At 47.1% G+C, this 24,729-nt stretch overlaps 1 protein-coding gene across 4 annotated transcripts in view; it reads left to right on the top strand.

Annotated features, from left to right (window-relative positions):
* The window catches only part of PLEKHA2 (pleckstrin homology domain containing A2), a 73,934-nt gene that overhangs the window by 23,327 nt on the left and 25,878 nt on the right, over positions 1–24,729 (top strand). For all 4 annotated transcript variants that reach the window (XM_035270340.3, XM_035270339.3, XM_035270341.3 and 1 more), the window contains 3 exons: positions 11,703–11,759; positions 20,147–20,195; positions 22,514–22,611. In XM_035270340.3, the coding sequence (XP_035126231.1) occupies positions 11,703–11,759; positions 20,147–20,195; positions 22,514–22,611 (204 nt within the window). The remainder of the gene's footprint in view (positions 1–11,702; positions 11,760–20,146; positions 20,196–22,513; positions 22,612–24,729) is intronic.

A 24,729-nucleotide genomic window follows, 5' to 3' on the forward strand; every position in this document is an offset into this window, starting at 1 on the left:
CCAGGTTCAAGTGATTCTCCTGCCTCAGCCTCCCGAGCAGCTGGGATTACAGGCGCCCACCACCACGCTCGGCTAATTTTTTTTGTATTTTTAGCAGAGACAAGATTTCACCATGTTGGCCAGGCTGGTCTTGAATTCCTGACCTCAAGTGATCCACCTGCCTCGGCCTCCTAAAGTGCAGGGGTTACAGGCATGAGCCACCGTGCTGGCTGGATTTTTCTTAAAATGTTACTACAATATTATAGCAAGCACTAGCGCTTGCATTTTAATTTCACATTGGTTTCCGTTATGATAGAGGAGATGAAATTTCTTAGGGCCGCTGTACTCTAGTACAGCAATCTGCAGAGCAACTATGTTTCAGTTGCAGAGTATTGCTTATGTCCCACTCCTCTAATGTCCACTTGGCTGAGTAATTGCAAGACCAAATACTATGGCCCTGCACAAAGAGTCAACAGATGGGTGAAAACAATATTCCACTAGATTGCTGGTCTTGTCAAATTTACTCTGTCAAATGTTTTTTTTTTCCTCTTTCTTCAAAAAATACGGAGACGCTTTTACTTTCCAAAGGCCATGGTATGACTCATGGATGATCAAATAACCAAAACGATAGCATGGCTCTTGGTAACACTGGGATGCCAATGAAAGCCCTTTGCTTTTATTTGATTATTTTTTAATAAACTGAAAGCAGTTCTTTCTATTGATGGGGTGAAGAGCATTAGCAGTGTTGGTAACAAGACAGATATTTGGTACATTTTAGTAGAAAGCATAAAAAAGTATGGGAGGACGTTATAATAACAAATAATGTATAATGGACAATGCTGTTGTCTTAAAGGCTAGGTGAAAATTGGCATTTTTTTTTTTAAAGTGAAACTTTCCTAAGCATATTTTGGCTGAAAGCCAGGAATAATTTTTGCATTGTATGCTTCAACTGTCAAAATGCCAGGAACCAGGAAACAACGTTCTTTAAAAATTGGGCAGTATCGGGCATGGTGGCTCACGCCTGTAATCCTAGCACTTTGGAAGGCCGAGGCGGGTGATCGAGACCCTCCTGCCTGACATGGTGAAACTGCGTCTGTACTAAAATACAAAAAAAAATTAGCCAGGTGTGGTGGTGCCTGCCTGTAGTTCCAGCTACTCGGGAGGCTGAGGCAGGGGAATTGCTTGAACCTGGGAGGGCGGAGGTTGCAGTGAGCCCAGATCAAGTCAGTGCAATCCAGCCTAGGAGTCAGAGCAAGTCTCTGTCTCAAAAAAAAAAAAAAAAAAAAAAATTTGGGCAATAGATACACATGGTTCAAAATTTCAAACGCAGGAAAGCAGATTTAGTGACAAATTTCTCCCTCCCACTTCAGTCCCCTGGGCAGCCAGTCTTAACAGTTTCTTGTGTCTATCTGGAGATGATTTCTGCCTATGAGGCTATCTCCTAAGATCATGATAACTTTCAGATCTTCAGTAATTGTTTGGGCAAAGTGTCTTAAATTCATGGATTTTGTTAATTGGTATCTTTTTTTTTTTTTTGAGACGGAGTTTTGCTGTTGTTACCCAGGCTGGAGTGCAATAGCGTGATCTCGGCTCACTGCAACCTCCGCCTCCTGGGTTCAGGCAATTCTCCTGCCTCAGCCTCCTGAGTAGCTGGGATTACAGGTACGCGCCACCAAGCCCAGCTAATTTTTTGTATTTTTAGTAGAGATGGGGTTTCACCATGTTGACCAGGATGGTCTCCATCTCTTGACCTTGTGATCCACCCGCCTCGGCCTCCCAAAGTGCTGGGGATTACGTGCCCGGCCTGTTAATTGGTATTTTAACTATCCATGTGGACATGTGATTCCAGAAGTCAGTAGAATTGCTGATGTGCTTTTGTCTATAGCATGTTAGAGTAAGAACTCAGAATCCTATGGTTAAAAAAAAAAAATCCCAAAAGAAGATTTTAAGTGACTGATCTGTACTTTTACCAAACGCAAATTTTGCTAAGGGTAAAATTATTATTAAAAAGTACTTAAAATTTTTTTTTTTAGAGACAGGGTCTCACTCTGTCTCCGAAACTGGAGTGTAGGGGCGCAATCATAGCTCACTACTAGATTTGACCGGGCCTGCTCAAAACATGTTTAGAATTAAAATTATGTGTGGGTTTTTTGAGAGCTTAATGTAAAATTTAAAAAGTGCAATTTTGCTTTATGTGTTTGCTGTAGCCATTGTATTTTTAAAATAATTCATATCTTTATAACAGGATGTACTTTGTCTAAATTTTAAAAAATTAAAAACCAAGCAGCACATTGAAACAGTTGTGTTGAGAGTTAGCACTACTTAGTATTAAAGTCCAAGCCGCTAAACAGATAGAAGCTATGAAACTTAGCAGAGGTTAAATAACTACTGCAAAACCATAGTGATGACTGTTCTGAGTTTTCTCAAAACTTCTCTTTGGTTATATGTTGTTGTCAGATTTTAACCTTCAACGTTTGTTCAATGTATTTATTATATACATCTCTTTCTATATTTATATATCTAGTTATGTACCAAAGAATGCTATGGCCAGACATGCTGACTCATGTCTATAATGGTACACCAGGCTGAGGTGGGAGGATCAGTTGAGGCCAGGAATTTGAAACCAGCCTGGACAACATAGGAAGGCTCCATCTCTACAAAATAAAATAAAATAAATTAGGTAATCATGGTGATATATGCCTGTAGTCCAGGTACTGGGAGGCTGAGGTGGGAAGATCACTTGAGCTTAGGAGTTAGAGGCTGCTGCAGTGAGCTGTGATCGCAACACTGTACTCCAGCCTGAGTTACACAATGGGACCCTGTCTCAAAAAAAAGTCATTTAATTAATTTCTTATCATTTAAATTGTGTCTCTAAGGCAAAGGAGGTTATTGCATGTTTGGGAGAGGGGTTCATACTAGATTTTGCTTCAGGGCCCACTTTTATTAGTTTTATCAGTTGAGCACAGGACAATATGATGAATACATTCATTAAGGAAACATCCATTTTTGAGCCTCCTGTCCTCATCTGCAATATATGGTAATGACATCAATGATCTCCATCTGTGACATTGTTGCTGTGAAGAGTAAATAATGTATGTGAAAATGCTTTGACAGCTCTAAAGTGCTGCAGATGTTATCTGTTAAGAGAGTTTGTTCTGGCCTGGACATTGGGATGGATGGGGAGGTGGGGTGAGCAGGAGCTGGAGATGACAGCTGGGGATTTGTCACAGAGCTTCCTGATATGCTGAGGTGCTGGGAATGGAGGGGGGGGCGGGTTTAGAGGCCACTTGAGGGAAGAATCTTTGAAAGCTTAGTACCTGGTTGACTGGGGAAAGGAGGTGGGATTACTGACAGAGATTGGGGAGGGAAGAGGGAAACCGATGAGAAGTGGGAGGGGAAATGACATTGAGTTTGAGGCTGGTTTGAAGAAAGGGCTAATGGAGTTGGCTTATTGGGTTTACAGCTTTGGAACCACTTAGGTGGCCCACACTCAGAGTTGGGACCCAAATTCGTCCAGGAGATTATCTGAAGCCCAGGCCTCTGATCTGGTGTTTTTGTTTTGTTTTTCTTTTTATTTTTGAACTGGAGTCTCACTCACTCTGTCACCCAGGCTGGAGTGCAATGATGTGATCTTGGCTCACTGCAACCTCCACCTTCCAGGTTTAAGCGATTCTCCTGCCTTAGCGTCCCAAGTAGCTGGGATTACAGGTGCATGCCACCATGCCTGGCTAATTTTTGCATTTTTAGTAGAGACAAGATTTCACCATGTTGACCAGGTTGGTCTCGAACTCCTGACCTCAAGTGATGCACCCACCTCAGCCAAAGTGCTGGGATTGCAGGCATGAGCCACCATGCCCAGCCTGACCTGGTCTTTAAGTCTCTGTCACCAGAGTTGGAAGACAGAAATAAAGGGAATGGGGGATGCGATGGCTGAGAGACTTACACACAGCGAACCTCATCCTGTCTAAAGCTGATTTCTTGTTGTCTGTCAACAAGAAATTGACATCCAAGTAATAGAATGAAAACATTAAACCCATGCAGTGGAGGATGATATAGAATCCACTTGTCCTGAAGGGAAAGATTAAATACACACTTTGAACTGGAGAATGGGGAGAGTGGCTATTAGCATGTCCTGTGTCCCCACCTTAGCATCAGCAAGTGGACCTTCAGGGCAGAGGGGAGGAGAGGCATTTGGCACCAGAGCAGCAGGTAGAGCCACAGCCCAGGTCACCTGATGCCTGGGAATTGCTTGGCTCCCTGCTCTGGTTGCCATGTCAGGGTGAGGGCTTTGGAATGTGGAGCAGCAGCAGCTGTGCTCTTCCTTCCCAATCCTGTCACACCCCTCTCCTGCATTCAAACGTCTACCCCGAGCTGTATCCCCTCCGCAGGCATGTTCTTTACTATGAGTCTAGATGGCCTTGGCTTTTGGTGGCTGAACTATGGTTTTAGCTCACGGACAGCCATGTCAGCTTGTGCCCTAGCTCTGAGATTAGCAGGGATATCCCCTCCTTCCTTCTCCTGCTAGCTGCATTTTACTGCCTGTTGGACACTCCAAGGGCCTGCAAGAGAAGGTCAGATGGTACCAGCATCTCTCCTTCCTTCCCCTTTTCTGCTCTGAATCCCTGGTCTATTGGAGTTTGGCACCCAAGAACCAGTTGGACAAGTTCCTGCCCTGCCCAGCTTGGGCAGTGACACTGGGCCTCTTTTGGTGTAACCCTGCTGGTCCTGCTCTTGTATTTACCTTTCATTGATAATGTCTCGTGGGAGGTGGCAGGGCCTCAAGGAAAGCACATGGGATTTGGAAATCAGGAAGAGGTGGGCTTGAATACTGGCTCCTCTGCTTGCTGCCTATATGACCTTGGGCAGGTTCCTTCACCAGCCCCATCCTTGGTTTCTTTGTCTGTGAAATGGGATTGTTAGGAATAGGCGACCACGTGTGACAGTGCCTAGCAGCATGCCTGGCACATCATAATTTCTAAATATATGTCAGTTTCCCTCTTTCTTTCCCAGGCTGTTACTTTGCCAAAGCACCAGATTGATGTTAGGAGTTTGAGCTCTGCCTTTAATTTGGCTTCCTGAGGAAGTCACTTCCCCAGCTGAGCCTTAGAGGACTCATGTATAGTGAATGAAGAGGTATACACAGGACCTTTGAGTCCTGACATTCTGTGAGTTTATGGCTTGATAGTTGGGTCTTCTGGTCATTTCTCTGTTCTTTTTGACTCTCACTGGAAGAGGGGGAAGGGAGTAGAAGTCACATGGGTAAAAATTTCTCCTTCAACAAAAAAGACTGCTGTTGCTAGAAAAAGGCTTCACGTGGGAGGTGTGCCACATCCCTGTATGGGCACCTCAGCTGCTTCCTTGGTGATGGAAAAGAATAAGCCATACAGTTTCCCCTCCTGGGGAGCTAGCTCCTTCAAGGCCCTTAGTGGCAGAAGAGCTCATGAGCAAAAAAGAAAGTACTGGCAATGATAAAACTACCTATCTTTATTATCAGTATTATTTTTTTGAGATAGAATCTGGCTCTGTCACCTGGGCAGGAGTGCAGTAGCATGATCTCGGCTCACTGCAACCTCTGCCCCCTGGGTACAAGCAATTCTTGTGCCTCAGCCTCCCAAGTAGCTGGGATTACAGGCGCCTGCCACCACACTGGGCTAATTTTTTGTATCTTTAGTAAAGACGGGCTTTCACCGTATTGGCCAGCCTGATCTCGAATTCCTGATGTCAGGTGATCCACTCTGTGGGGCCTCCCAAAGTGCTGGGATTACAGGCGTGAGCCACCACGCCCGGCCTAAACGCACCTATCTTTTAGCAGGAACCTGCCCTGTTCCCTATGTGGTTCCACAAAATTTAGAAGTCCAACAAATGTGCAGGCCATTCCCAATTTGTAGAGATCCTCACGTGGGATCGCTGCCAGCCAGGCACAGCACCAGAATCTCCATTCTCTCTCCCTCCCCATCTCCTGCTTTCCTCCCTCCTCTCTGGTGGTTGCTGCTGCAGCAGCCAGGGTGACTCTGTGGGCTGCTGGCTGGCGTGGCCTTTTCTCTCACCAGCTGCTGTGTCTCTAGGACAGAGTCAGCAGGACTAGCTGGTGCCTATAGCCATGGCCTCCAACCTGGAGGCACATGGAATCCCTTGGACGCTCTGAAAACAGGCAGCTGCCTGGACCCTATCCCAGACCATTTCAAACCCTGAGGATGAAGCATGCATCTTAGTTTGTTTAGAAATCTCCCGAGGTGGCTGGGCATGGTGGCTCTTGCCTGTAATCTCAGCACTTTGGGATGCCAAGGCGGGTGGATCACCTTACATCAGGAGTTCAAGACCATCCTGGCTAATATGATGAAACCCCATCTCTATTGAAAATACAGAAATTAGCCAGGCGTGGTGATGTACACCTGTAAATCCTAGCTACTCGAGAGGCTGAGGTATGAGAATTGCTTGAACCTGCGAGGTGGAGGTTGCAGTGAGCTAAGATCATGCCACTGCATGTCTAGCCTGGACAACGGAGCGAGACTTCATCTCAAAAAAGTAAATAAATAAATTTCCTGAGGTGATTGGCATGAGCTGCCCTCCAGAACCTCATTCCCACCACCCACTGGCTCCACTTTGTATCTGCTCAGATGCCTTCATCTCGATGCTTCCTGTCGCTATCCCTGTGGCCCTTGCCTCGACTCAGCTCCTACACTCTTGATCCCCTTTTCAACGGGGTTCAGTCCTTTCCTGCCTCTTCTACCTGATCCTGATTCCTGTCCCACAGAGGCCTTGCCTAGGTTATGGGAACTGCAAACCGAAGTGACCTCCAAGTTGGAACCTGGTAGATGTCACAAGGAAACGCTGTTTGCCGGTGGTGAGCAGAGCTGCACTGATTTTCCAATACTTTATGAACCTGGTGGGCTTATCTAAACTCTCAGAAAAACATACTCCAAGTACAGAGTCCAAGGCTAGAGTTTTGTCCTACTGACCAGCTGTTCTTAAACTTGGGCCTATTTAGGGATCGCCTGGGAGCATTTAAAAATGTACATGTTCTGGCTGGGCGCGGTGGCTCACGCCTGTAATCCCAGCACTTTGGGAGGCCAAGGCGGGTGGATCACGAGGTCAAGAGATCGAGACCATCCTGGTGAAACCCCGTCTCTACTAAAAATACAAAAAATTAGCTGGGCGTGGTGGCGTGTGCCTTTAATCCCAGCTACTCAGGAGGCTGAGGCAGGAGAATTGCCTGAAACCAGGAGGCGGAGGTTGTGGTGAGCCGAGATCGCGCTATTGCACTCCAGCCTGGGTAACAAGAGTGAAACTCTGTCTCAAAAAAAAAAAAAAAAAAAAAGTACATGTTCTGACCACATTCCATTTAACTCTCATTCAGTGTTCTGTGGGGGAAGATTGAGTGTGGGCTTTTTTAAAAAAAAAATCTCTTTTTTCTTTTTCATAGAGTCAGGGTCTCACTGTGTTATTCAGGCTGGAGTGCAGTGACACGATCATAGCTCACTGCTGCCTCAAACTCCTGGGCTCAAGTAATCCTCCCACCTCAACCTCCCACATACCTGGGACAACAAATGCGCCACCACCACACCCAGCTAATTTCTTTATTTTATTTTCTGTAGAGACAGAGTCTTGCTATGTTGCCCAGGCTGGTCTTGAACCCCTGGCCTCAAACGATCCTCCCATCTCAGCCCCCCAAAGTATTGGGATTACAGGTGTGCGCCACTGCACCCGGCCATTCTTGGGGTTTTAAAAACAAGCTCTCCAGGAGATTCTGATGCGTGCTGAAGTTGGAGAAGGATTTGTGTGCCTAAATCCAGAGAGGGGGAGGCCACGGCAGGCTGGAGTTGGTTGGAGAAGGATTTGGGGAGGAGAGTCCTGAGTTTGTCCTTCTCCTAAAGGAGTCTGATCTGTGGCCAGGGAAGAGGGGGACAGCTTGGGTGGACTCTCCTCCCCAGCTCTGATGCCCTGCCCCTCCCTAGGTGCTGTTTCTTGGCCTTCCTGCCCTGACACTGGCTGCCTGGCCCTCAGCTCAAGCAGGCCCTCCCTGTTTTTCTTGATCAGGAAGCACCTGCCAGGGACTGCCGATGTGTCATCTGGCGCTCAGCTGTCACTGTCCATCTTCTAGGGCCAGTCAGTGGAGTGGACACTGAGCATCAATTTGGATCAAGCCTCAGGGATCCTGGGGCTGTTTTCTCCTGTGTCTCCCATTTCCCCTGGGTGAGGAGGAAGGTGGAAGGGAGACAGCATCAGACACAAGTCATATTTTCCTGGCCTTTCCTGGCTTCTCCCGGCGGAGAGGTGGTACAGTTGAGCTGAGGAACAGACTGTGGGTGGAGTGTGGGTGAAGGGATGAGGACCCCCGCCCTCACCCTTGGGGTCCTGGGTGCTACATCCTTCTCTCTGAACAGGGAGAGCTGCCAGGGCGGCTGGGACAGAGGGTGGAGCAGCCCTCGAGGGGCAGAGGGGATGAGGTAGTTGAAACCCGATCAGCTCATAGTTGTTGTGCCGTATGGGTTAGCGTCCGAATGGTTCCCCAAATCCCACTTCATCACTCATAATTCAGGCTGGGACTCTGGAGGCCACTGGGCTGCGATTTGGGGTAAGGAGAGTGTGCAGTGCAGCAGCAGCTCTGAGACTCGGCGTTTGCATCTTGTAATTAGCGCTGTGGGAGGGGAATTGGGACTCCAGTAGGCTGGGCTGTCTTGTGTCTTTCCGTGGAATTCTCCCCAGCGCCCTACAAAACAGGGTTTATCATCTCCGTTTTATAGGTACAGAGACTTGCCTATGGTTACAGAGCGTTAATGTCACGGCTAGAATTCCAACAGCTCAGGCTTTTCAAATTACCCCATGCCACTTCCAGGCCACTGGCCTTGAAAGTCAGCATTGGTTTAGGCTCTGCCACCAATTATGTGACCTTGGACAAATCCCCTCACTCATGAGCCACTTTCCTAAACTGCAAAATCGGGTCGGGGGTGGTGGCAGACGCTTAGTCCTGAGCAGAGTCCTGTGGCTCCTGTGTCCCTGGAGCCTGTGGGTCCCCCTCTGGAAGTCTGACCTTGGGCAGCACAGTGTCTTTGCCCAGAGCGGTTCTCATTCCCTTCCAGGGCAGTGTCTGTCACTCATGCCTTTTGGGAGCTGGGGCTCCTATATGGATTCTGATTTAGGGGCTACAAGGCCTGTCTCTCCCTACCTAATAAAGGTTTCCTAAACACAAACAAACGAACCCTGAAAAGCAGTTGCTATGTGGTTGAAAAAGTGTGTAAATAGAAGTGTAAATCAGACTGTCCACAGTTGACATGTGAATCTGGCAGTGAGAGGCAGCTCTTAGCTTACTGCCTCATTCACAAAGGCAAGAACAAGGAGTGCAGGCTTTTCTAGGTCCTCCACTCTAAGATTCTCAGGTTTTGAGAATACAAAACATATTGGTGGTATTATCCTCGTCCATTTTCTTGCTTGAATTTGCTTCTGACGATGTGTGTTAATTTAGATAACTGGGGTTAGAAGGACTCTTCCCTACTACCTGAGGAGATATTTACAGAAAAGAACAAAAAGAAAAAGAAATATATAATGTTTTTATAGAGACGGGGTTTCACTGTGTTGACTAGGGTGGTCTCAAATTCCTGGACTCAAGCAGTCCTCCCACCTCAGCCTCCCAAAGTGCTGAGATTACAGGTGTGAACCACCATACCTGATCCACCTGAGACATTTCTTTCTTTCTCTCTTTTTTTTGAGATGGAGTCTCACTCTGTTGCCCAGGCTGGAGTGCAGTGGTGCAATCTTGGCTCACTGCAACCTCCATCTGCCTCCCAAGTTCAAGTGATTCTCCTGCCTCAGCCTCCCAAGTAGCTGGGACTACTGGAGTGCACCACCATGCCTGGCTAATTTTTGTATTTTTAGTAGAGATGGGGTTTCACCATGCTGGCCAGGCTGGTCTCGAACTCCTGACCTAGTGATCCACCTGCCTTGGCCTCCAAAAGTGCTGGGATTGCAGGTGTGAGCCACCACGCCTGGCACACCTGAGACATTTCTTAAGGCTGTCTCCTGATAGGATAGGTCATTTCACTGAGAATTCTTAGGTACATTTACTAAATTCCCTTTATCCAAGATTCACCTCCTTTTATTGCTTTGAGAGGACCCCAGGTAATGGGGGCTTCAGAGATTTTTCTTGAAGGGAAGGCTTTTGGCAACAGTTTAAGAGGTCAGCAAGAGCTATGAACAGAATCTCAGATTCATAGGATAATGGTGTTCATTCGAAGCCCCACAGCTGTGATTTCTAACCTTAACCCTGACTCTGGCGTGGGACTGCCCTGGCTTTTTGCTGCTTCATCCCTGCCAATGGGGACTTTAGAAAGCCAGAGAGCGTGTGCCAGGGTGGGGCTCATTGCCAGACCTGGTGCCTGTGAGTCTCCTGCTGTGGTGATAGTGCATTCACTTTGTGTTTTATACTGTACGGACGTCTTCCCTTTGCTACTTATAACAGCCCTGTTAAACGGGCTGAGCAGATATATATATACCCCATTTCACAGGGCTGTGATATATATATATAATATATTAATATATATAACATATCTAAAAATGTATCTAACATATGATATATATTAATATATATAACATATATATGATATATATTATTTCTATACTGTGTGAGCTTGAATCCTATGTATTATTAAAAATGTTGCATTGGCATAAAACAGGACAGAGTCAGTGAGATGTCAGGGCACATGGAAAACTATAAGAGCTCACACTTGCTGAGAGTCTTCTACATACCAGGGACAATTCCAAGTGCTCTTAAATGTATCCATTTATTTTTTTATTTTTGGGGGATGGAGACTTACTCTGTTGCCCAGGCAGGAGTGCAGTGGTGAGATCTCAGCTTACTGCAACCCCTACCTCCCGGGTTCAAGCGATTCTCCTGCCTCAGCTTCTCGAGTAGCTGGGACTATAAGTGTGTGCCACATGTCTAGCTAATTTTTATGTTTTTAGTAGAGATGGAGTTTCACCATGTTGCCCAGCCTGGTCTGGAACTCCTGACCTCAGGCGATCTGCCCGCCTTAGCCTCCCAAAGTGCTGGGATTATAGACGTGAGCCACTTCGCCTTCTTAAATGTACTAACTCATTTTTATAGCTTTCTTATGAGGCAGATACTATTATCCCTATTCCACAGAAGGAAAAGCTGAGGCTTAGTGGTTAAGGAACTTGTTCACAGTGGAGCATACGCTTTTTCTTTTTTTTTTTTTTTAAAGAGGATCTCACTCTGTTGTACAGTGGCACTAACAGGGCTTACTGTAGCCTCCACCTCCTGGACTCCAGCGGTCCTCCCACCTCAACCTTCCATGGAGCTGGGACTGCAAGTGTGAGGCATTACACCCAGCTAATTTAAAGATTTTTTGATACATTATCTAGGCTGGCCTCAAACTCCTGGCCTCAAGTGATCCTCCCATCTTGGCCTTCCAAAGTGCTGGGATTATAGGCATGAGCCACTATGCCCAGTGTGAGCATACACTTTTACTATTGTAGTAGAATATTTCTCTCTAATAGATAAGGCTTGGGGGTAATGTTAATGTCACAGGTGTCCATCAGGAATCCTGAATCATTATCGAGAAATTATCATCACAGGTCAGGAATGCACATTAAAGTAACTTGCTGAAGGTTACCAGGAAAGTGGCATTAACAGAGCTAGAATCTTGGTCTTCTGTCTCCTGGTGCTGTTTCTACAGCCTTCTTAAAATGAAAACTGTGTCTTTCAGAATCTGGCAGTCGGGGCAGGAGCTGTCGGAGCTTTGCAACTGACCTACATCTCGAAGGTAATGTTGACCTGGAACTCTGGGAATTCATGCTCTGTAAGTCGATCTGGTTTCTAAGCAAGGGGAAGTGTCCAGTCCCCAGTCCTTCGGCCATTAGTATTTTGGGACGTTGCATGGTGTTGAAATGCTCCCCGACCCCACACACTGCCTGTGGAAGCTTAGCTGCTGATGGGTGGCTGGAGAGGTATGTGGTTAGAAAGTTGTTGGAGGGTGGGCCTGCGGCCTCTTCCTCCTTGAACACATCAACCCTTAATGATCCCAGCTCCTGCTCAGGACGGGTTTTGTGGTGGTGGAGCTGGGGTAGGGGTGGGACATGACCTGTGACCTTTTTTTTTTTTGTAATCGGGACGAAAGGGAACACAAAAACAATCACCAAAAATCCAGCAACTGTGGATTCTCTCAAAGGGTACAGTCAAACAGAAGTAACTCAGAAAATGCTGGGGCTTCACTGGAATTTCATCATTCACCTGGACAGGATCACTGTGGAGGGAAGGCTAAGGAGGCCCGAGAAGCCACTCAGATTGCCAAGAGGACATTCAGCAGCCGATCACCGATGGGGACTAGGGCAGGTGGCTGCCAGGCGCCCCCAGTCCTGTTTGTACAGAAGGGGCTGGAGCAGCCCCTCTCTTGTGCTGAGAGCTGGGGTGAGGGCTGGTTAATGGTGCCCACATGTCACTACTGAATTCAGCTTCTATTAGCAGTCCCTCCCTGGAGCAGGCACCGCTGCTGACCCGTGATGCAGCGGTGATAAAAAGGCCGGGAGATTTAGAGCCTCCCCAGAAAGAGGAACTCTTTGTACAGTGAGCAGAGCCAGGTGGCAGCCGGCCAGTACTGAGGTTTCAGAAGCCCTGCTCTCCCCACGCCCCCTCACTGCAGGCCTCTTGGGGGCCTCTTCTGCCTTGCCATCCCCTCTCATCCTCAGGACCTTGAGACCTGGGGGCCCCTGAGTCAAGAGTCTACCAGCTCCATCTTGTCACAAGCTTTGGGAGCCTTGCACCCTGGATGATCAGAAGATGAACCTGGAGGGGACTGGGGGCCTCTGGAGGAGAGGCCACCCTTGGCTGGAGGGGCAGTGCGTCCCTGTGCCTGTGGTGTGCAGGCAGAGTCTGGCAGACACGGCCCGGTACCAAGATACAAGATGCAGGGCAGCGTCAGGACAGATTAAAGAGGGAGAGAATGACCTCAGGGCTGGGGGAAGGGCCCTTTCAAGTCCAGCCTTGCTAGTACAGCTGCTGGCAATTTGTGCATGCCTTGCGGTGAGAAATGTGGCCGCCTCCCCCAGCCAGAGCAGCCAGAGGCCCAGGCCTGCCGGCCCTTCCTGGCTTGTCCTCATCTTGCTGAGAGCTTCTGAGGTCATTTCTCCAGGAGGGTCGGAGACAGAGAATTTAGAGCAGAGAACCTCGCAGTAATAAATGAAAAATGAAACCCTCTCCTGTGTGAGAGGGTTTGGGAAGACCTTTTTTTTTTGGTTGGGGAAGAGTGAATTCAATCTCCTGCTGAATCATGATTTATAAATGCAGCTCAGATGAGGGTTTTAGAGTTCTCAGCCTTGGAGGCTGCCCCGTTTGGAAAGGGTGACCTGCTGTTTAGCTCCATCCCGAGAAAGGCAGGGCTGGGTGGGCATTTTGCAAAACCCACAGCTGCCACTGGGTCGGGTTACACAGAGCTCAGAGCGTTTAACTCCTGCCTGACCCCCTGCCAGAAAGCAGGGGATTTTCCCAGAAAGAAATGTAGCCACCGAGACGCTGGACTCCAGCTCTGCATTCCAGGTCATTTCTTGTTAACCCTTAGGTATTTCCTCCTGGAGGAAAGCTCTTGCCACGGTGTCAGGTGGCCTGGCCAGAGAGTTGTAGGTGGGCTCTCTGCTCCGAGTGTGTGTTTCTCTGCTGTCTGCTGAGGGCCAGTGTCCAGAAGATGAGGATGGGCCTGTGGCCTCTGGCCCGAGACAGACAGAGATGAAAGTGATGATTGGATGTCATCTAGAGCATCTATGGCAACAGAACCAGTTCTTAACAAACTGGAAAATAATTAAAGCTGCCCTATGACCCCCACCCTCAACCCACTCCCGACTGCATAGCCAACCCCACTGTCCCACCCCCAGCTGTGTACCAGTTGTCAGGGCCTTGCTTTCAGTCACCTCTCAGAAAGAACTTGTGGGGGGTTGTGGATTGTTTTGCGAGGGAGGCTGATGAAAAGCATGCACGCCTTCTCCAGGTAAATGCTTAGATATATGGACACACCCTGCTTTTACCTATAATTCCAGGGAGCCCACTGACCTCCTGAAGCTGGGCCAGAGACCCCCATACTGTGTAGGTGACTGTTATTCCTCTGCTCCTGATGCCACCTCGTGGGGCAAGGTCACCCCAGACACTGTGGCAGAGGCCAGAGCAGAGCTAGGAGACCTTGTTTTGTGGCCGCTGCTTCTGCCAGAGGGGCCCCAGCTCCTCTTCCGGCCAAGTGCAGACAGGGTGGGGCTGGCCCTAGCTGTGCCTGGCCGCTGACAAGCTTGCAGCTCCTGTGGTCTGTGTTTGATCTGATAAGGGCGAGTTCCTGAGAGTCTGTTGAGCTGTGGAGCAGCCCGGTCTGCGTCACTCTACGGAGAACCTGTGCCCACTCCCTGCTCACATCCCTGACCTCTGCTTGCTGCTGGTGTGTTCACAGGACCCACAGTCAACCACTGCCGTGCAGTGCCCCACCTGTGGCCACCTCAGCTGTGCAGATGGCTGCACCTTGGTGCCTCACTGGAGTCAGACGGTCGGGTGACCTCACCCCTGCTGCAGCCACGCCTCTTCATGAGGATATTCTGTTTCTTCATGGTGTTTGAAAGAGGCTGTAACCACCTGGCATGATCCCTGGTTGGGTGGGGGTAGAGTAGGATTATTCCTCCCAGTGGGCAGGAGTCCTGTCTCCATAGTCACCGAATGTCAGGGAGAGGCGAAGCCACCACGTTTCCATGATAAGTTAGATTTCCTTCTGGGCCTTTAAAAAAAAAATTTGAGTGGAGTCTCACCCAGGCTGTAATGCAGTGGTGTGATCTTGGCTCACTGCATCCTCTGCCTCCTGGGTTCAAGCGATTGTTCTGCCTTAGCCTCTCAAGTAGCTTGGATTACAGGCGCCTGCCATCATACCTGGTTAATTTTTGTGTCTTTAGTAGAGACGAGGTTTCACCATGTTGGCCAGCCTGGTCTTGACCTCCTGACCTCGGGTGATCCGCCCGCTTCAGCCTCACAAAGTGGGATTACAGGTGGGAGCCACCGCGCCTGGCCCCACCTTGGCCTTTCTTTCTGTGGAACTCAGCAACAGGCAGAATCATTTCATTGTCCTCTTTTGCCACTCTGTGGCAAAGGGGAATAGTGTTTTTTACTCTGGCTTTGCCTATTATGAAGCCGATCAGAGACACTGAGGGTCTTACCCTTGCAGGAACCAGTCAGGGCAGAACCAGACCCGATCTTGTTAATTCAGCAGTGAGTTGGTTTGCCGAATCGCCCTTCCGTGGTAAGCCGTTAGGCATGAGGCCAGTGATAGTTGTACACGCATGCACTCACACATGCCTCCTGACCAAAACTGGATAAACAGAGGAAAACAAACACAAAGCCAGACCGTCTCTTTGAAGGCTCCAGTTCCCATAATAAGCACATGGGTAGCATTCTCACAGCACAGGCTGGCTAATCAGTTGTGGTCAGAATGAGCATTTGTTATCCAAACAGTGAAAACTGTCTACCTGGGGTGCTCTCTCTAGTTGGTGACAAATAGGAGTTTTTCAGAGAAAAGGCAATTCTCCTAATAAGCCAGAAAGGGTATTGGAGTTCCCAGCTTTTCAAAGTCATTCTAAAGCTGGAAATAGGCTGGGCACAGTGGCTCATGCCTGTAATCCCAGCAGTTTGGGAGGCCGAGGTGGGAAGATAACTTGAAGCCAGGAGTTCAAGACCAGTTTCGGTAACATAGTGAGACCCTGTCTCTACAAAAACAATTTTAAAAAGAAAATTAGCTGGGCATGGTGGCAATTGCCTATAGTCCCAGCTACTTAGGAGGCTGAATTAGGAGGATCACTAGAGTCCAGGAGTTTGAGGCTGAGTGAGCCATGATTGTGCCTCTGCACTCCAGCCTGAGTGACAGAGTCAGATCTCATCTCTAAAATAAACAAAGGCAAAGTGTGGTGGCTCATGCCTATAATCCCAGCACTTTAAAAGGCCGAGGCGGGTGGATCACCTGAGGTCAGGAGTTTGAGATCAGCTAGCCAACATAGCGAAAACCCATCTCTACTAAAAATATAAAAAATTAGCCAGGTATGATGGTGCATTCCTGTAATGCCAGCTACTTGGGAGGCTAAGGCAGGAGAATCACTTGCACTCAGGAGGCAGAAGTTGCAGTGAGCCGAGATCGCACCATTGCACTCCAGACTGGATGACAGAGCGAGACTCTGACTCACAAATAAATAAATAAAAGCTGGAAGTAGAAGGGGAGGCGTGAGATAGGTGCGTTCTGAGGGCTGGGATGGCCAAAGACAGCTTTGCTGTGGTCAGGATCATGCAGGCATCAGGGGCAGGACAACCAGGAGTTATGCACAAGAGGACTGTGGGAGTGTGGACACTGAGGGCCAAAGCAAGGAAACGAGTTACTGACAGATCAACACTCAGGTGTAAGCAGGACAGAGGCCTGCGTTATGGTCCAAATTGTTGTTGCCGGGGGGCGGGGGGCAGTGGGTCAGAAACCCAGGAAGCAAGATGCCTGTGGGCCCGGACCATTGTGTTAAGGACCCACCAGCGTCCTCTTACCTGTGAGTTAAGACACAACTGAATTTGGATGGTCTGTGTCCGAACTCGGGATAAGTGAGTTTACCTTTGCTCAAATCTTCATTTTTTTAAAGGTCTTTCTTACGCTCTATGGCTTTCACCTCACATCTCAAAATGCGCCCACATCCCTTATTAAATATAATTGTTTGGCTATAAAATATTCGAAAGGATTTTAATCATTTTACTTTTGGAACGATTTGGCTCTGAGTAACTCATCCAATTTGTAACTGGCTCTAATTTCTTTGCAATCATCTTGCACACACACAAAAGGATTCTTGTGAAGTAGGAAAATTTATATATATATATATATTTTTGAGACAGAGTCTTGCTTGTCACCCAGGCTAGAGTGCAATGGCAGGATCTCGCCTCACTGCAACCTCCACCTCCCGGGTTCAAGCAATTCTCCTGTCTCAGCCTTCCAAGTAGCCGGGATTACAGGCATGCACCACCATGCCCAGTTAATTTTATATTTTTAGTAGAGATGGGGTTTCTCCATGCTGGTCAGGCTGGTCTCGAACACCTGACTTCAAGTGATCCACCCACCTTGGCCTCACAAAGTGCTGAGATTGCAGGCATGAGCCACTGTGCCTGGCCTGGTACCAATTATTTTCAAATGAAAAAATTTTTAATGTTTCATTGAAAAATGAATGACGTTGACTTGAGGTAACATCTTATACGCATTTAAGTACTCATCAGGGAGGTCGATATGATGTTATATAGGCTTTTAGTTAAATATTTATTAACATTAGATATGGCATCTTCACTTTGAATGTAGGATACCGGGCAGTTTTTTTCAGGTTTCATACAGTTTTGCAGGCCCAGAGAAACTCATGGGCCCTCAGCATTTTATCCATAGTTCTAGGCAGGGCATTGCCTATATTGATGTGTGGAGTGAGGCTTTAAAGGAAATGAGGTATCAAAAGCTATAACTAATCCCTCCTGGGTTGAGCAGAGTCTGTGTGGAAGAATGGCTGTCGTACCTGCATTATCTTTTGTTTTGTTTTGTTTTTGAGATGGAGTCTTGCTCTGTCACCAGGCTGGAGTGCAGTTGCAGTGCAACTTGGCTCACTGCAACCTCTGCCTCCCGGGTACAAGTGATTCTCCTGCCTTAGCCTCCCGAGTAGCTGGGACTACAGGCATGCGCCACCATCCCTGGCTAATTATTTGTATTTTTAATACAGATAGATTTTCACCATGTTGGCCAGGCTGGTCTTGAACTTCTGACCTTGTGATCCACCCACTTTGGCCTCCCAAGAGGTTGGGATTACAGGTGTGAGCCACCACGCCTGGCCTGCACTATCATATTTGACCCTCATGATAACCCTATGAAAGCACAATGTTATGATCCCTTATTTGATAGAACAGGAAATGGAGGTCACTCAGCTGGGACACCTGTCATTTGAGACTCTGTCTCTGACTACCTGACTTTAATTTGATCTTTTATAAGGTGCTACCTCAGTTCCCATTTATTTGGGGCAATATTCATTTTGGTTTAGGAATCTGGGCAGGTGTATAGCAAGAACTTAGAGCCAAGAGTAAGAACCTAGACAGACTGGTGGGTCAGTCATTTTTAGACCCTAGCCACCGTCAGCCAGGAAGAGGCTTTAATTTCAACTCAGGATTTCTTCTTTGGCACCTGGCTTCTAATAGGCTGCCCATCAAAGTAGGAATCAGCCAGTTCCAGTGGTTTATGCCTGTAATCCCAGCACTTTGTGAGGCTGAGGCAGGAGGATCACTTGGGTCCAGGAAGTTGAGAACAGCCCAGATAACATAGGTAGACCCCATTTCTACAATAATAGAAGAATTAGCTGATTGTGATGGCACATGCCTGTAGTCTAGCTACTCAGGAGGCTGAGGTTGAAGGATCACTTGAGCACGAGAAGTCAAGGCTGCAGTGAGTTGTGATTGTGCCACTGCACTCCAGCCTGGGTGAAACCAGGAGGTGGAGGTTGCAGTGAGCTGAGATCGCACCGTTACACTCCAGCCTGGGTAACAGTGAGACCCTATATCAAAGAAAGAAAAACCGCTGGGCGTGGTGGCTCACACCTGTAATCCCAGCACTTTGGGAGGCTGAGGCAGGTGGATCACCTGAGGTCAGGAGTTTGAGACCAGCTTGGCCAACATGATGAAATCCTGTCTCTACTAAAAATAGAAAAAATTAGCTGGGCATGGTGGCAGGTGCCTGTATTCCCAGCTGCTCCGGAGGCCGAGGCAGGAGAATTGCTTGAACAGCCTAGGCAATAAAAGCAAAACTCTATCTTGAAAAAAAGAAAGAAAAACCAAAAACACCCAAAAACAAACAAAATAAAGTGGGAACCACTCCTGGAGCCACTAGGTGAGATGTCGAAGAATACCCTTGGCTGCAAAGGGATGGAAAGAATGGTATCCAGGGGAGGACTGTGACATTATGTGAATAGTCCCCAGCCTAGGAACCATGCGAAGGTGGCTGCCTCTTTAGAGGCTCAGTGGTGGAAACTCTCTCCAGGGAGGCTCAGCCTCCGTCAAGGATTGTCCCTAATCTTTGTGGGCATGTGGTGGAATATTAATTCCTTCCTTTTTTTCTTTTGTTTGAGCCCGAATGATGTGAGTTCACATATGCAGGTACTCAGGAGTGTACATGCCAGGTGTAGGATTGCCAAAGCAAGATTAAATACAGCAACAGGAGGTAGAGAAATACCTCCTCTGTTTCTTGCCCTTCCCTGAGATATATAGGCCTGTTCTCTGGTTCCATCAGCCTCTCTCTGGGCACCTGGAAGGTGCTTATTTTCATGGCTAGGCCATGAGGGCAAATGTAAAGGCAACTGTTCCGTGTGTCTGAGCACAGCGAGCGGCTTGCTGCTTCATCTATCTGAGTGTTGTGATGGGAATCCATGCATTTGTAGCAATACTGCCTTCAGCTTGGAAAACTGTTTAGGAAGAGGGTTGGTGGTTGAAAGAAGAAGGGAGGAGGGGAATCTTGCTAGTGTGAATGAGGCCAGGATAGGTTTTCGTCAGGACTCAATGACTTTTAAAAGTGTTTTTGAGCTGGGTGTAGTGGCTCATGCTTGTAATCCCAACACTTTGGGATGATGAGATGGGAGGATTGCTTGAGCCTGGGAGTTTGAGACCAGCCTGGGCAACATAACAAGACCCTGTTTCTGCAAAAAAATTTTTTTTAATTAGCCAGGCATGGTGGCATTAAAAAAAATTAGCCAGGAGGCGGAGGCTGGAGGATCACTTGAACCCAGGAGTTGGAGGCTGCAGTGAGCTGTGATTGTATCATTGTACTCCAGCCTGGGTGACAGAGTGAGACCCTATCTCTAAATAAATAAGTAAATAACACATCTTCTTTGTAAAGATAAACAGACATCAAGATAATGGTTATCTCTGATGAGTGGGAATTCTATCAGGGAGGGGCACACAGGGCTTCTAAGAAGTAGGATTGATAATGCTTATTTCTTAATCTGGATGATGAGTACAGGGTTTTCATTTATTATTTTTAAAAAATGTAGACATCTGTTTAATATACTCTTTTGTATGAGAAATTTCACAATAAGAAATTTTCAATATCTTAAGAAACATATTCATGTTTCTTTTATTTCTTATTTGATTTAGGTGAGCATAGCTACCCCAAAGCAGAAACCCAAAACTCCATTTTGCTTTGGTAAGTACGAAGCCAGGGGATGGGCTCTTTTAATATTGATATGGCAACTTCCTCTTTTGTGTGGAGACAGTCCTGTGATCACATGTGACTATACCCTGTGCGTATGAGTGACTTAAATCACAATGACGGTCCTGGGTGTCAAGTGATATTTTTTCCCTGGTCTTGCTGCAAAGGTTGTTAATAATGTAAGGGCAGAGGTCCAGGGACTAGTAACATTTCTGTTTTCTTTCTCTCTCTCTTTTTTTTTTGTTTTAGTTTTGTTTTTTAAATGGACAAATAATAATTGTTCATATTCATGGGGTATGTAATGTGTACCCCATAATATGTACAGTAATTAGCATATCTGTATTAGTCTGTTCTTGAGCTGCTATAAAGAAATACCTGAGACTGAGTAATTTAAAAACAGAAGAGGTTTGGCCAGGCACGGTGGCTCACACCTGTAATCCCAGCACTTTGGGAGGCCGAGGCAGGTGGATCACCTGAGGTCAGGAGTTTGAGACCAGCCTGGCCAATATAGTGAAACTCCTTCTCTACTAAAAATACAAAAAAAAAAAAAAATAGCTGGGCATGGTGGCAGGCACCTGTAATCCCAGCTACTTGGGAGGCTGAGGCAGGAGAATCTCTTGAACCCAGGAGGCGGAGGTTTCAGTGAGCTGAGATTGCGCCATTGCACTCTAGCCTGGGCAGCAAGAGTGAAACTCTATCTCAAAAAAAAAAAAAAGAGTTTTAATTGGCTCACTGTTCTGCATGATCTTTAGGCTCTCTAGGGCCAGAGGAGAAGCAAGAAAGAGAGTGGGAGGTGCTACACACATTTAAACAACCAGATTCCACAAGAACTCACTATCATGAGATGACAGCATGGGGGATGGTGTTAAAGCATGAAACCCGCCCCCATAATCCACCGTGATCCAATTACCTCCCACCAGGCCTCACTTCCAACATCTAGGATGACAATTGAACATGAGATTTGGGTGAGGACACAGATCCAAACATATCAGTATCTATCATCTCGAACACGTTTTTTCTTTTAATAATTGTCCACATGCATTTCAGTTTTCTCAGTGCCACAGGGCAGGTGCAAAGTGTCCACTAGAAGTTTCTACAAATCCTTATTTTAGAGCTGAGAAATGGTGTGCTCAGAAAAGATGGAGGACTCAGAAGGGAGGTGGAAGGCAGTGCCAGGAAGGGGATATGAGAAAGCAAGGAGTGTTCTGTTGAGGGTCTCAGTTGTCCAGAGTGATTTGTTGGGGGATGGTGTAGGAAGCAGAGTCACTGTCCATGGGTGCCTCAAGTCAGTGAATTCAGTGAATCCATCATCAAATAGTTACTTGGCTCCTACTGTGTTCTCAGAACTGTGCTAAGTGCTATGAGCAAATGCTAACAAATAGTTTCTCTTGCCTCTCTGGGGTGGTTCTGAATGTAAGCTTCACAAAGGCAGGGATATTATTCTGCCTTATCACTGTGGTATCTTCAGCATTTAAGATGGTTCCTAGCACATAGTAGTTGCTCAGTAAATATTTGTCAGATGAATGAATAGATAAATTCTGCATCTACCCCATGAGGCTCACCTGCTCATCTACCCCATATGGCCTGGTTGGGGTTGGGAAAATATGCTGGGAGAATAAAATATTCCCTTGAGCTGTTCTTTGTCTCCACTTCAGATTGGTTCAAACATCTTTGGTATTCTCATTCTTCTAATTCTTGCAAATTTCATAGCTAAGCTCAGAAATGAGTCTCAAGTTTTGTGGTTATCATCTAAAAAATATATATGTAATAATAATAAACATGGAAGTAAATTGTTGACTTACTGGAATGCTCAGAGGGAAGAACGGGTTTAGAGTGAGGCCAAGGTCATAGATTTGATCTCAGGAAAGCTTTGTCATATTTCCCAGCCACAAACAAGCCTCCCAGTCCAGACCAGTTGTGCCAGTGGAGACCAAGCACGAGTCCAAAATTCTGTATATACCATCTTGACAGTAAATGTATTAGCAGCGCCAGAATGTGGTTTAGTGTATCTTGTTGACGGCAGAGGAGCAGCCTCATCACTGCAGAGCAGCACACTGAGGCTGCTGTTGACATCATCAGGTGTTGTTTCTGTGGCCGATGGGATGCTTTTAAAGGTGGGAAAGAGAGTGAGCAGGTATGGCCTGGGGCTTCCTAAGTATCCAGACAAGTGACTTAAGATCATGGGAGATTTATTAATCTGCTTTGTGGAGTTCACCCATCTTGCTCCCTCCAACACCTTAGCTTTGTGGAGACTTGTGTTGCTTGTATTCTGACCCAGGAATGTCTTCCCTTCTTTTCCGTGGCTTTTGTAGTTATCAATGCCCTGTCTCAGAGATATTTCCTTCAAGCCAATGACCAGAAAGATCTGAAGGACTGGGTCGAAGCCTTGAACCAAGCCAGCAAGATCACCGTAAGTTTTGTGTTTTCTGTTTTCTGGGGTAGTAAAAGTGCCTCTTCCCAGGATATGGCCTGGTTGGGGTTGGGAAAAACTGAGATGGCAGCAGGGACTTTCCCAGAAGCCCGGTCTGTACCTAGTTCTCTCCCACGTCTTCTTGTTCCTTGGCTGACCAACCACAAGTTGAACTGAGAGTCTAGGTTTGAATCAAGTTCAAGGGGAAGTTCATGGAGCATCCCCTTTGTGCTTCCAGGGAGGGCTCCCGGTCAGTCCTGTTTCTCTGGTGATTGTGGGATGCTGATTCGGAATGTGGTAGGATTGGAAAATAGATTGCTGACTATGAAAAGTCAAGTAAAGGGAAAAGCATATGGGGAAGGAAGTCAGAACTTTTTCCCAGCTTGGGGGATACTCTTCTTATTTTCAGAGGCTGCCTGCAAGTTCAGTGCAAGCCGCCTGCCTCCCTGTCCTGGAAAAGCCTTCTGCTTAAAAGCTTCACAGAGCTGCTTCATGGACTACCCTATGAGTATGCTCTTTTCCCTTGAGCTGGCTAATGAAGACTTCCTTTCTTTTTCCTAAGCAATACAGAAAAAGAAAGGAAGAAGGGTAAGAAGGAAGGAGAGTAAAAACTATATGTTTTGGAAAAAAAACAGACTTGTAATCAATAAGATGGGCAGACTCCTGGCTTATATAGACCATGGTTTATATGCTGAAAAGTTTGTTTCTGTATCATACAGTCAGAAATGCCTACGTTTGAGGGGCTTTCAGTAATAACTACTACGTGCAGTGGCAAATTATCCTCCCAGATATCTCAGGGTTCCTGTGAATATCTGTATAGAAGAAATGTGTACACCTGTCTAGTATTGCTAGACCCAACTGGAATATAACTGAGTCCTATAAGCAGTTTTGATGATTAGCTTCTTATTCTGATAAACCTTGGTAAACCCGTGAAAAGACAGAGTGATGAAAAGAGAGAGGATGGATGGCTGGGTGCAGTGGCTCACACCTGTAATCCTAGCATTTTGGAGGCCAAGGTGGGTGGTTCGCCTGAGGTCAGGAGTTTGAGACCAGCCTGGCCAACATGGTGAAACCATGTCTCTACTAAAAATAAAAACTTAGCCAGGCGTGATGGCACACACTTGTAGTTCCAGCTACTTGGGAGGCTGAGGCAGGAGAATTGCTTGAACCTGGGAGACAGAGGTTGCAGTGAGCTGAGATTGTACCACTGCACTCCAGCCAGGATGACAGAGTGAGACTTAGTCTAAAAAAAAAAAAAAAAAAAAAATCAAGCACAGCTTTCCCTCGTGGTTGGATTCTTCTCTTTCTTCTTGTGGGCTAGTCTGCCCAGCGGAGGAAAGGAGAGCATTTATTTTACATCGCAGATGAGGTCTCTGTGCCTCTCCCTCATCAGAGGATGCCCCACAGATGGGTAAAACAAGGCCTCTGGAATATGGACAGACCAAAAAAACACCTTGTTTTCACGCTATGTAGCTTAGTTATGGTTGAATTTGTCTTCCACCAGCTGATTAAGAGTCTCAGGAAGTTGGCTGGGCGTGGTGGCTCACACTTGTAATTCCAGCTCTTTGGGAGGCCAGGGTGGGAAGATCACTTGAGCCCAGGAGTTCAAGACCAGCCTGGGCAACATAGAGGAGACCCCATTTCTACAAAAATAAAATAAAGCAGTGGCTCACACCTGTAATCCCAGTACTTTGGGAGGCTGAAGTGGGTGGATCACTTCAGGTCAGGAGCTCGAGACCAGTCTGGCCAACGTGGTGAAATCTCCTGTCTCTGCTAATAATACAAAAAAAAAAAAAAAAAAAAAAAAAAAATTAGCTGGGTGTGGTGGCACATGCCTGTAGTCCCAGCTACTCAGGAGGCTGAGGCAGGAGGATCACTTGAGCCCAGGAGTTTGAGGCTGTGGGGAGTTATGATTGCACCACTGTACTTCAGCCTGGGCAACAGAGTGAAACCCTATCTCTTACCAAAGTCTCAGGAAGCAGAAGCAGCTTTGGAAAGGGTCTGCCTGTTGATCTGAAGCAGTGCATGACACAGGAGCATAAGCAGTGACAGATAGGGGTCTTCGGGATTTTGAGAGGAAATGCAGCAGCCAAGCTCTGTGCCTCCTTTTCTGGCCAC

The sequence above is a fragment of the Callithrix jacchus genome, chromosome 13 (assembly GCF_049354715.1).
Source record: "Callithrix jacchus isolate 240 chromosome 13, calJac240_pri, whole genome shotgun sequence".
NCBI classification, from domain to species: domain Eukaryota; kingdom Metazoa; phylum Chordata; class Mammalia; order Primates; family Cebidae; genus Callithrix; species Callithrix jacchus.